Below are 11,930 nucleotides of genomic sequence, written 5' to 3'. Positions count from 1 at the left end.
ACTTAGTCCTAACTTTAATTTTACTACTCAAAAACTTGTGACTTACCATATACCTTTTAATATTAAATAATATTTTGATAATATACCTTTTTTATATACTGCATTGATACTTAGAATTATCTTTGATTTTTAAAATTAAACTTTACAAAATTAAAGATTAGTGTTTAAAGCTTGAATATAAGCTCAAAAATAGTACCACAATTTAAGACTATACCTAACTTAGGGCTAAGACAGGTGTGTGACGGCGAGACCTGTAATCAAGAATATTCTACCATCTCTGCTATCTAAGTTTCTATGATGAAACCATTTGAAGTACACACATGTACAAGGTGGAACCAAAAGATACAGTTGTGATATGGCAGGTAGAATGATGGCTTCTGATTATCCAGCTCTCGTTGTCCTCTAGGCCTTTGTGGTAATAAACGGTTCACATTACTATTTCATGTTGTCTTACACGAAGTTTGATGAAAGGCCACTTCTACCACACATGTATATCGTCAGTGGCCTATGTCATCATTTTTTACTTGATCACCCACTGATAAATACATATATAAATATTCTGATAGATCAATTCTCCATTATACCTGAAGGTCAGCTTAGGGGTTTCCCCATGACATGAATCTTTAAAGTTGCGTCAACCAGTGAGACGCCACTACACATCAGCTGTCGTATGAAGAATGTTTACTCAGATTGCGACAATTACGACACTGACTAAATTACCCATCCCACTTACTGCTGGAAACCCACTGGCAGTAAGTTTATCTGCTTGTTGATTGGTAGGAATATTACATGTATATCAAGAGTATGATAGCTTTTCTACCAATACTTGCCAAAGGTTTGGTGGTTTTACTTCTGGCTTCACTCAGTTTGCACCACCATAAATATTCATGTACTGGCAAAGGAATACTAGCTGTTCATATAAGTTATTTATATCAGTAAAAATAAAATAAATAAATAAACAAATAATAAAAGTGGCATACATCCAAAGCAGTCAGTCAGTTGACAGGGTCACATACAATATAAGGCCTTCTTGCTATGTTTTAATACATATTTTGAATGGTATGATCACCTGATAGTACAAATTATAGAAACCGGAAGAAATTGTGGAGTATTTACTGAAAGTGACCACAGAGATAGAGAGTTGTATATTCTGAGCCTGTAAATCAGTGCTTGACATTTTTCAAACTACCACTTTGGCGTGTTTGAGGAGAATGGTAAAACTCCTGTACTGTTCAGGGTATGTACATCTTACAGCTGTGGGTTGTTAAGTAACAACATAATAGCTCATGCTGACTTCCTATCCGGCTGTACGTGGGAAGGGTTGGCAGCAACCTGCGGATGGTTGTGGGTTTCCCCCCGGGCTCTGCTTGGTTTCCGCCCACCATAATGCTGGCAGCCGTCGTATAAGTGAAATATTTTTGAGTACGGCGTAAAACACCAATGAATCAGTCAATCCATCAATATAACATAATATAACATTATGGCCGTATGAATCTCACCACAATCTCTAGAAAGGTGTTTACAAAAAATGTCAAGCAACTATGTTGATTTGCTTGATATTCTGTCACAGATTTTTATTTATATTCAATTCCTGTGAGTTTAATATCACAGGTTATGAATGACTTAAGTAAAATGGTGTCAGTTGTCCCTGTGTTGTACAGAGTACTGCAGTCACTTCGCTCACTGGTGGCCCTGAATGAAAACCTGAAACGACAGGAGAAAGAGTTTAAGGCACATTGTAAGGTACGGTAACCATGGTATAAACACTTAGAATTCTCTGTACAGCACAACAGTACTAGAAAACCATGTAACCCTTGACACTCACATTAACTGTTCAGCAAATTTCATAGTTATGTGAATCCGTTACAGTTTGTGAACTTTTCATGGACTATGGCATAGTTTTAAGTCGGAAACTTACAAACAGTTATGTGGATAAAAATTTGAAAAAATCCTTAGCTGTGTCGAAAGTCAGCAATGTTTTTGCCCAAAATATTTTGTCGCTTTTGTCCACTTTAAAGGCTATCAGTGTCGGATGCATTCACTTATGTTGTGCTGTATTATGGTACTGTACACAAAACAAAGTGTAGGCCTTTAGTGATCTGGGGTATGATATTGCACCTAATTATATTTCCCAGTTGAAACTCTGTGAACTTGGACAGGAAAGAATGCATTTACATTTTACAAGACAAATAAATATGTTGCTAGTCACAAGGTTCATTGTGTGGACTCCAATCCACAACAACTACAACGCAGCTAAAAATAGTTTGAAAGATGTATGGAAATTTAGCCATTACTACATGTATGTTTGTCTTACACATGTGGCATTGTTGTGTGGGATTGTTGTAATTTGGATACTTCATCTGTCCCACAGGAGGAAATGGTACGGCTGAAGGGTAATATTGACAGACTAAAGTCAGAAGAGTCTGGTATTCTGTCAGAGGATCAGGTAAGAGTGTACAAATGGAGAGTGTCTCTGTTGGTAAACTAAACATCTCCAAAGCCTTGGGCCTTAATGGTTTTGTTTTGTTTTAAATGTGTTTCCATGTTAAATGTGATAGCCAGCACAGTTTTGAGTAATTCTAGACTAGTGACATCTAATAAATGGCAATAGGCCTTTTCAGAATTACCTCTCGTCTTACAAGACAAACGGTAATGTCACATGACATCGATGACATAACGCGAGATTAGTTTTTGAGGCATGAAACATGTAGTATGTAGGCGATATCATGAGAGTAACAAATATTTTCTAGGCAACAGAATGTAAAAACACATGATATCACACTTCAGACTCCTCGAAATCCTGAGAGATCTTAAATGCAGACTTTGTTTTTCAACTTCAGTATATTTATGTTTGCCTAAATCGTGGAAGCTGTCTATATTGTGTTTTGTCGAGAGGTTTTAAATTACTTCCAAATTTAGAAAATACATAACATTTATCCCACGGCTCTCCAAATAAGTTTACAAAATCAAATTTGCCTTAAAGTTAGGTCTTCAACTGGCTTATGTTGTTTTAACTCAGAATCTTGCCATTTTACCGGAGGTCCCACCTCATCACAGCTTACTACTATAATCACACCTTTTAAGCAGGAGAGTGACCTCAAGGGAGAAAATTCAGTGTGTCTTTATTAACATTACTGTATAAATGGAGAGTGTCTCCGTTAATGGATTAAGCGTGCCCAAGGACTTATCCCTTCCTTTGTGTTTGTGGGTTTGGATGTTCAGTGTGATGGCAAAAACAACATTTTGAGGTAATTCTACACTGTGCATTTAATAAAATTCAAATAACTTCACTGCATAGTTTTTTTTTTTTTACAATACTTCTTTTTTCTATTTCTATAATGTTCTGTTAGTTTGTGTCAGTAATCATTGTTTAATGTACAAACAATCTGTAATTTTTTGTTTTCCTGCCCACGATTATGTAAGTGGAAAACTTCTGAGCACAGCTTTAAAAACCTTTTCCCATTTGCATAAAGAGGTTGTAGCTACAATAGATTGTAAACCGTACAATTAACTTTAAAATCAGTTTGTAAAAATAAGTTACGTCACTTGTTCAAAGGAATTGCAAATGGATTTAATGTTTCAGAATTATGATCGTGATCGTGCATCAGATCTGACGCATACATAATGGTGGTCTGTATAAATGGAAAATGTACCAGTCAATATGTGATTTTTTTTTATTTCATTTTAAAAAGAGTTCTGCATCATAATGATTCAGCAGCTAACAACAACAACATGTGAAACAATTCTCAATACATGCTTTTGACACACTTAAATTGCACAAACTTACTTACAGTCTACCTGAGGCAGGTATTTGTACTTAAGAGTGATTTTGTGGTGATTGTGAATATTTACAACATGGTTTACCCGACTGTAATTTCTGATTGTAAGTTACGTCTGTTTTGTGTTGATCGTAAGCTAAAGCTATGATCCTGATCTTAGTGAATTACCGTCACCTTAAAACTTACAAATCCTTTCTGCACGTGACCCCAGTCAATCAACAATCATATTTTGTCCTGCTTTTATTTTCCAGGAAAGAGCAAAAATGATAGAGAAACAATTTGAAGCAGACAAAGAAAAACTGCACAAGATCAAACTTCTACTGGTGAGCTTGTCCTTTCTCTCTTTACTTCACTCAGATAATTCCCAGGTGTATGGTATGTGGGAATTACCGAAGAGTCATCGTGAATGGTATTAAATAAGGAAAAGACCTCTACATATTGAAGTAGGCATCACTAAATAGACCACTTTAAAAAATGCATAAATGTCCTTTCATTTATTTGTTTTAGATTTTTGTAAAAAAAAAGATAAAGGCATTTGAATTCTTAGGTGGGCTTTATGGACGTCAGAGACGTCACAGGAAGATTGTCCAACTCTAATCACTGAATGTTTGAATAGCTCCGTTTAACCATGTTTGAAAGATTAATGAAGTAATGTTCCCAAAAATTCCTGCCTTCTGGTGAACATCAGGAAAGAATCAGAGTTCTTAGATACCATCAAGCCCACCATCCTTTTAAAAAATTTGCATGCATTTAAAAAATAAATGAAATTATTTTTACGCATAGTTTTCAGTTGTCTGTATGATGAACCTTACTTCATATTTTAACTTTCTTTTACTGATAATTTAACTTCTGGGGGACAGACTATGAAAGGATTTGAGTTGACCCGTAAAGTATGCAGATGTGTGTATGCTCACTGCTTGAGATTTAAGCCCTTTATATGATCTCTTGACTTTAATGTCATTGGGAACGTCTGCAAGCAACCGAATGTTCGTGGGTTTCCTGCGGGCAAGGCCCAGTTTCTTCCCACCATAATTCTGGCCGCTATCGTATATAAAGGGCAATATTCTTGAGTTCGGTGTTTTATTAAGCACCAATCAAATAAATAAATTCAATCATTTTTGAGCACAAAGGCTCTCACATCTCATAATGTCCACACATCATAAGATTTTTCACTGTTGCTGTCAAATTATTTCCCTTGGCACCCTGCTACCCTCCCTAATGAGAAAGCAAAATTCTTCCCTCGTTATAGGTGAAAAAATTTGTTGTAAATTGTAAAACACAATGCATCACCAAAATTGGAACTGCTCAAGGGTATGGTTTGCCAACAGGCGAGGAAGAACAGAGAAATTGCAGGACTTCAGAGAAAGATTGACGAAGTGCCATCACGTGCAGAGCTCAGTCAGTACCAAAGAAGATTTGTGGAGCTGTACAACCAAGGTAAGGGACTTTAAGCACTCTGCAACCAAGGTAAGGAACTTTGAGCACTGTACAACCAAGGTAAGGAACTCTGAGCATTGTACAACCAAGATAAGAAACTGTGAGCACTGTACAACCAAGACCAGGAAGATTTGTGGAGCTGTACAACCAAGGTAAGGGACTTTGAGCACTCTGCAACCAAGGTAGGCAAATTTGAGCACTGTACAACCAAGGTAAGGAACTCTGAGCACTGTACAACCAAGGTAGGGAACTTTGAGCACTGTGCAACCAAGGGAGGGAACTTTGAGCACTGTACAACCAAGGTAAGGGACTTTGAGCACTGTGCAACCAAGGTAGGGAACAATGAGCACTGTACAACCAAGATAAGAAACTGTGAGCACTGTACAACCAAGATAAGAAACTGTGAGCACTGTACAACCAAGATAAGAAATGTTAAGCACTGTACAACCAAGGTAAGGAACTCTGAGCATTGTGCAGCTAAGATAGGAACTCTGAGCACTGTACAACCAAGATAAGAAACTGTGAGCACTGTACAACCAAGATAAGAAACTGTGAGCACTGTACAACCAAGATAAGAAACGTTAAGCACTGTACAACCAAGGTAAGGAACTCTGAGCATTGTACAGCCAAGATAGGAACTCTGAGCACTGTACAACCAAGATAAGAAACTGTGAGCACTTTACAACCAAGATAAGAAACTGTGAGCACTGTACAACCAAGATAAGGAAGTTTGAGTGCTGTACAACCAAGATACGGAAATTTGAGCACTGTGCAACCAAGATAAGGAACTTACAGTACTATACAACAAAGGTAAGGAACTCTGGGTGCTGTACAACAAAGATAATGAAGTTTGAGCACTACACTACCAATATAAGGAACTCTAAGCACTGCAACCAGTGTAAGAAACTCTGAGCGCCATACAGCCAAAGTATATACTGTACCACTAAGGCATGGAATTCTGAGTGCTGTACAACAAAGATAAGGAAATTTGAGCACTGTACCACCAAGGTAAGGAGCGCTGAGCTTAGTCAGCAAAGATGGTACGTGTATACTGTGCTATGTCTGTGGGTTTCATCGCTGACTGCTAACGAGTCACAGTCATAACCAAAGCAATAGGCTATGAATACAGCCTATGAATTGTGTGATAATGCTACTTCAGTTACTTCATCACTGCTGTAGCATAATTACTGTAGCATCATTACTGTAGCATCACTGCTGTAGCACCATTACTGTAGCATCACTGCTGTAGCATCGCTGCTGTAGCATCACTGCTGTAGCATCATTACTGTAGCATCACTGCTGTAGCATCGCTGCTGTAGCATCACTGCTGTAGCATCATTATTGTAGCATCACTGCTGTAGCATCACGTATCTTGTTAAAAACTGCAAGTGAATATCGTACCTTACATCATCCAAGCAATGGATATAGACCCCTTCATGTTGTTTCAATGCTATTGTTTGTAATGTAGTTGTGATGACAGCTCAGCATTTTGAGTAATTCTAGACCATGCCAATTATCACACAGTCATCGCTGCTCTGGTTTTTCTCTCTACATTGTATTACTGTTATTATATAGTATGTCTTTTTCTGTAGCATGAAAATGGACAGTATGAGTCATTACTATTAGGTAGAAATGCATCTGTTGTATGGTGTAATTAGCACAAAAGTCTGATGAAGTGATGTCTGTTGATTTTTCACAGTGGCAGCTACTCACAAAGAGACCAAGCAGTTCTACACCCTCTACAACACTTTGGATGACAAGAAACTCTACCTGAACAAAGAGGTGAGTCACTGTTACCCACAAGCCTTAAATTCTGTTGTTAGTGAATATGGAGAGAGTGCACAGAACCTGCTTCATAACTGCATCTAATTCCCCTTAACCTGTGGCTATAGCATGTGTTCCTTTGACTACAGTGCCATTCTTGACAGCGTCAGTCAGTGGTGGCAGGTGCTTGAAGCCAGCTTTTGGTCTACAGAACTGAGTGGATATGTCAGTGTCTGTGGATTGTCAGCCTTGAGTCGCTAATGCTCAAAATTCATACCTATGATATGGAAAAAAACTACATCACACTTCTCTGTATAGTAGAAATACGAACATTTAAATGTATTTATTACTGTGTCAGCAGTTAAAGATATTTGTAGAATATTACAGTTTGTTTGAGTTTCATTTGTACCTTTATAAACTGATCGATATCTCACCTGCTTGTTTCTGTACAGATTTTATTTATTTCCTCCTACACCAGTGAAGAAACCTATGAGTCCCTAATGAGATACATATCAGTAAGTAAAAGCTTTGTTCTTTCAGGTGAATCTACTGAACTCCATTTACGACAACTTCACGCAGTAAGTAATCTGACCAGTTGTAATACCTACATGCTGTATGCGATGACCAAGAACTGCCCGACAAGCAATGGGATTGAATTTTTTCAAGGATTTGTAGTTGCTCACAATTTTAGGAGTCTTTAGGCATCTTAATACAAGGATTCATAGTGCTCATCATTTTAGGAGTCTTTAAACATCTTGTTGCAAGGATTTGTAGTTGCTCACAATTTTAGGAGTCTTTAGGCATCTTACTACAATGACTCATTGTTTTTCATGATTTTAGGAGTCTTTAGGTATCTACCTATGGCAAGGATTCATCGTTTGTCATTAGTTTAGGAATACTAGTACAAGGGTTCAAAGTTTCTCATGCAAGGATTCGTAGTTGCATGGTCATTATTTTATGAATCTTACTGGAAGGATTTGTAGTTTCTCATGATTTCAGGACTCCTATTGCAAGAATTTATAGTTCTCATAATTTTAGGAATCCTATTGCAAGGGTTCAACCAAATTCAACCACATGGAGCATTTGACTTTGACATGAATAGAGAAAACTTCTTAAAGTATAATTATTGTATTACTTCTTTCAGTGGCATTTAGAAGTTGAGCAAAGACAAGGTAGATTTCTTATGGATAACAACTTCTTGTTTATTAAGCACACAACGTTTCAACTTGAAAATGATGCTAGTATCGGCATTGAAACGGCATGTGCTTAATAAACAAGAAGTTGTCATCCATAAGAAATCTACCTAGTCTTAGCATTATTGTTCTAGCTTTTCTAATGTTTTCTTGAAAAAAAAATGTCATGCCATAATTTTGCATTTTACCTGATCAGGCAACATGCATGCCCCAAATACTTGAATTTATGAAGTTTTTAGATGATTTGTAGACCCTTATCCAGGGAGAGTCCATGATGTACCTGTGCTAAGGCTTATTGCTTCTCCACAGGGCAATGTCATCAGCGGCTAATAAAGAACAGTTCCTTAAACAATTTGAGCAGATTGTTGAGGGCGTCAAGCAGAACAGAGCTAAGGTAAGTACCACCTGACATCAGATGTAATGTTTGATGGTTTCCTCTGGGCTCTTGTAAATTTTGTCCTATATGTATAAAATTAGAGAACAATATGTGTGTAGGTGTGACAATGTCAATCATTCTACCTTATTTTGATTTAAAGGTCAAAATTTGAATGTATCACATGATTTAAACATTATGCAGTTTTACAAAGTGCTCCATCAGGCGAGCTACCTGTATTCTCTGAATGTTTTGTTCTTGTCTACTGATCAGGTTGAGAAGAAGAAACAGGAAGAGAAGATGAAGAGAGATGGATTTAACGACCAGTACCTGGACCTGATTGAGAAACAAAGGCTTTACTTCAAAACTGTCAAGGATTTCAAAGAGGTATTACAGGGTTCCACAATCCTGGATCAACTCCACAAAGCCATTTCTGACTTAGGCCTAAATTTAAAACTTCTTCACAATGCTTTAGTGTTTCACACATTTATCTTAGACATCATCTATGAGGTTGGTCTAACTCAAGCTGGCTTCCTTTCCAGCCGTAAGTGGGAAGGTCTGCCAGCAACCTGCAGATGGTCGTGGGTTTTCCCCAGGCTCTGCCCGGTTTCCTCCTGTCATAATGCTGGCCGCTGTCGTTTAAGTGAAATATCCTTGAGTATGGCGTAAAACACCAATCAAATAAATAAATGGGCTTGGTCACCATTTCAGTTAGTTTGATCCCAAAAACAAGCTGTGTTTTCTTGATGATGCTTGTGGCCTTAAACGTTAAATTCAGCTTCAACACTGATTATTCCTACATCTGAAGTTTCACCAGATTTCATCTTCATCCATCAGGTCTCATTAACCACACAAATCAGATCCATAATGCATGATATGAGAAGTGTCAGTTTCAGAATAACCCTTTATTTCTGCTTTCAGGAGTGTCGAAAGAATGAAATCCTGCTGTCTAAACTCAGAAAGTCGTAATCAGTCCTGAGAGAGTTGGAGTTTTAGATGGGTGTTTGGAGGAGAATGAAGGGTGATGCAGTGATAGGGCTTACAGATATGCTGTCTAAATGTTTTAGTCATCAAACTGAAATCAAGTTTATCTACAATTTGGTCAAAAAGGAGAATTTTTATTAACTGTGAAATGAGGAATCAATGTGGTGATATAAAAGGCTTAATTTTTGAGACATGGCCTGTGATAAGTGCTCATGTACTGTAGATATCTTGTATAACTGGTCATAAAAGTGCTGTTCATCAAACAGTAATTGTTGTTCATAATATATGGTCATGCATGAACATACAGAGTAGAGCTTCTAATATATGTATATGTATGTATGTAAGCTTGGGGCTTTACGTCGTACTTAACAATTTTTCAGTCATATAACGAGGATTCGTTAGGTATGTATTGTCTTGTGAGTCCATGCCGCCAAAGTGCTGCTGCCACAAAAGTACCGTGCTGAAGAGACCAGACACGACACCCCACCCAATCAGATCATAAAGATGTCCCCACCCAGTCACATTATACTGACACCTGGCCAACCAGTCCTGTTTCCATGCTCTTAACCTCTCAGTGCTGAGCGCCTAGTCTGTGGTATGACTTCACTCGCTTTGATCCCAGGTTTCCTCGAGTCTAAGGCTGACGTTCTACCATGTATTGCTGCTTAAAGGATGGAACTATTTCTTCATTTGTGTCAGTGTACATGAAGGTCATGGCCTATCATCAGTGTGGTCAGGTTCACAGATTCAGAATCTTTCCCATAATAAAGAGGCGTTCTAATGAACTACATTTCTTTTAAAATTTGGGACACCTGGCTTGCTCATTTTAGCCAGTATATATGTAATTCTAGCAGGAATATTGAGTTTTCTTTCTTCTCACGTGGATGGACCATCTAATGAACAACATGCTCATATCTTAACTATTCCAAAAGGCTGGTAAAGAAATGTAATATTCCATTTTCAACGCTACTAATATCTGTCCCAAAGGATTAGGTGCATGTTTAAGTCAAACTAAAAATAAGCATGTAATGACCATACATAAATGTACATGACATGCTACTTCTCCTGTTTATTTGAAAAAGATACTGGTGATTTATAAATAAAAATGCTTTAATGCTTACTCTAATTGGTTAAACTTATTTCTATATTTTATTAACTTTTGTTTCATTGTATTTGTATTTGATTTTTACTTAAAGCCATATCTGTATTCAAAAATTGTTCACTTATACTGTGGCAGTCAGCTTCATAGGTAGATGAAACCTGGAGTGAGCCACCGACCTTTGGCAACGTAATGACAAGCTTTCCCACATATATACAATGACACAAATATATGTACATCTTATCGGTTGAACAAGTGGTCTTGAATGAACGTTGGACTTCATTCTCTGACCAATGCCTGGTTTGAACCCACACCTTTTGTGTTCTACCGACTGAAAGGAAAGTGGCCCTAACCACTCAGCCAATGCCTGCTCTCAACCACAGCGTGAGAAAAGAATAGCATTAAGGATATTTTGAAGAACAACAATTTAAGGACTTTTCGTGCTTCCCTTTATTCAAGCAGTCAACTTTGTAACGTACAATATAACGAACCATGCACATCTGGGCAAAAGCACAGGCTATGTCGAACTACAACCAGGTGTGTGCATGTACCCTGTGGATCTACTCATCACAGACACACATGTACTCCTAACAGACGTACAAGTACTCACAACAGACATACATGTAAACAGGACAGCAGATCAAAACTGATTGCGTAGAGCGGCAATATAAACCAATATTCATCACAGACAGCATCAGCATAATTGTGTGAACAATATATATATATATATATATATATATATATGTAAACAGGACAGCAGATTAAACCTAGCTGTGTAAATGTAGTGGCAATATAAAACAATATAAATCACAGACAGTATTGGTATGTGTAAAAATTTGAATATGTGAACATTACACATACACCACAAACAACAACTGAATATACATGTACACATGAATATAATTATGTGAGTAAAACATGTACAATATACATGAATATATATTATGTGTAAAATATATAGGTATCACACACCAGCAATATTGTATATGTAAATATGTAAGGTTTTCAAAAATACACGATTCATCAAAAACCCGATTTAAAAGGGGGATCTTAATTTTATCAGGATTTAAAAACAAAAAATTGTGTCTGTTAAGTGAAATTGCATGCAAGAAGCCCCCTTGAACAGTCTCCTATCAAGATTCCATTCCGCATTCCCTCAGACATGCCCCAAATCAATCATGCATGCAAAGGTATAGGCAAATTCATCAACTGAAATTACCACTTGAGGTACACGTAGGTACATGTAAATTGAAAAAACAACTATGTAAATTAGTCACCTTTGTTAATTACTTCTTGATGCA

At 37.3% G+C, this 11,930-nt stretch overlaps 1 protein-coding gene across 1 annotated transcript in view; it reads left to right on the top strand.

Annotated features, from left to right (window-relative positions):
* LOC135477593 (coiled-coil domain-containing protein 93-like) overlaps positions 1-10,510 on the top strand; it is a 30,296-nt gene extending 19,786 nt beyond the window's left edge. Inside the window, exons 15-23 of the mRNA XM_064757757.1 lie at positions 1,662-1,743; positions 2,372-2,446; positions 4,031-4,102; positions 5,108-5,216; positions 6,916-6,998; positions 7,521-7,558; positions 8,483-8,567; positions 8,820-8,933; positions 9,468-10,510. Coding sequence (XP_064613827.1) covers positions 1,662-1,743; positions 2,372-2,446; positions 4,031-4,102; positions 5,108-5,216; positions 6,916-6,998; positions 7,521-7,558; positions 8,483-8,567; positions 8,820-8,933; positions 9,468-9,515 — 706 coding nt within the window. The 3' untranslated portion in view covers positions 9,516-10,510. The remainder of the gene's footprint in view (positions 1-1,661; positions 1,744-2,371; positions 2,447-4,030; positions 4,103-5,107; positions 5,217-6,915; positions 6,999-7,520; positions 7,559-8,482; positions 8,568-8,819; positions 8,934-9,467) is intronic.
* Positions 10,511-11,930: the final 1,420 nt, after the last annotated feature.

The sequence above is a fragment of the Liolophura sinensis genome, chromosome 11, assembly GCF_032854445.1.
Source record: "Liolophura sinensis isolate JHLJ2023 chromosome 11, CUHK_Ljap_v2, whole genome shotgun sequence".
NCBI classification, from domain to species: domain Eukaryota; kingdom Metazoa; phylum Mollusca; class Polyplacophora; order Chitonida; family Chitonidae; genus Liolophura; species Liolophura sinensis.
This window is presented reverse-complemented; position numbering and strand designations above follow the sequence as displayed.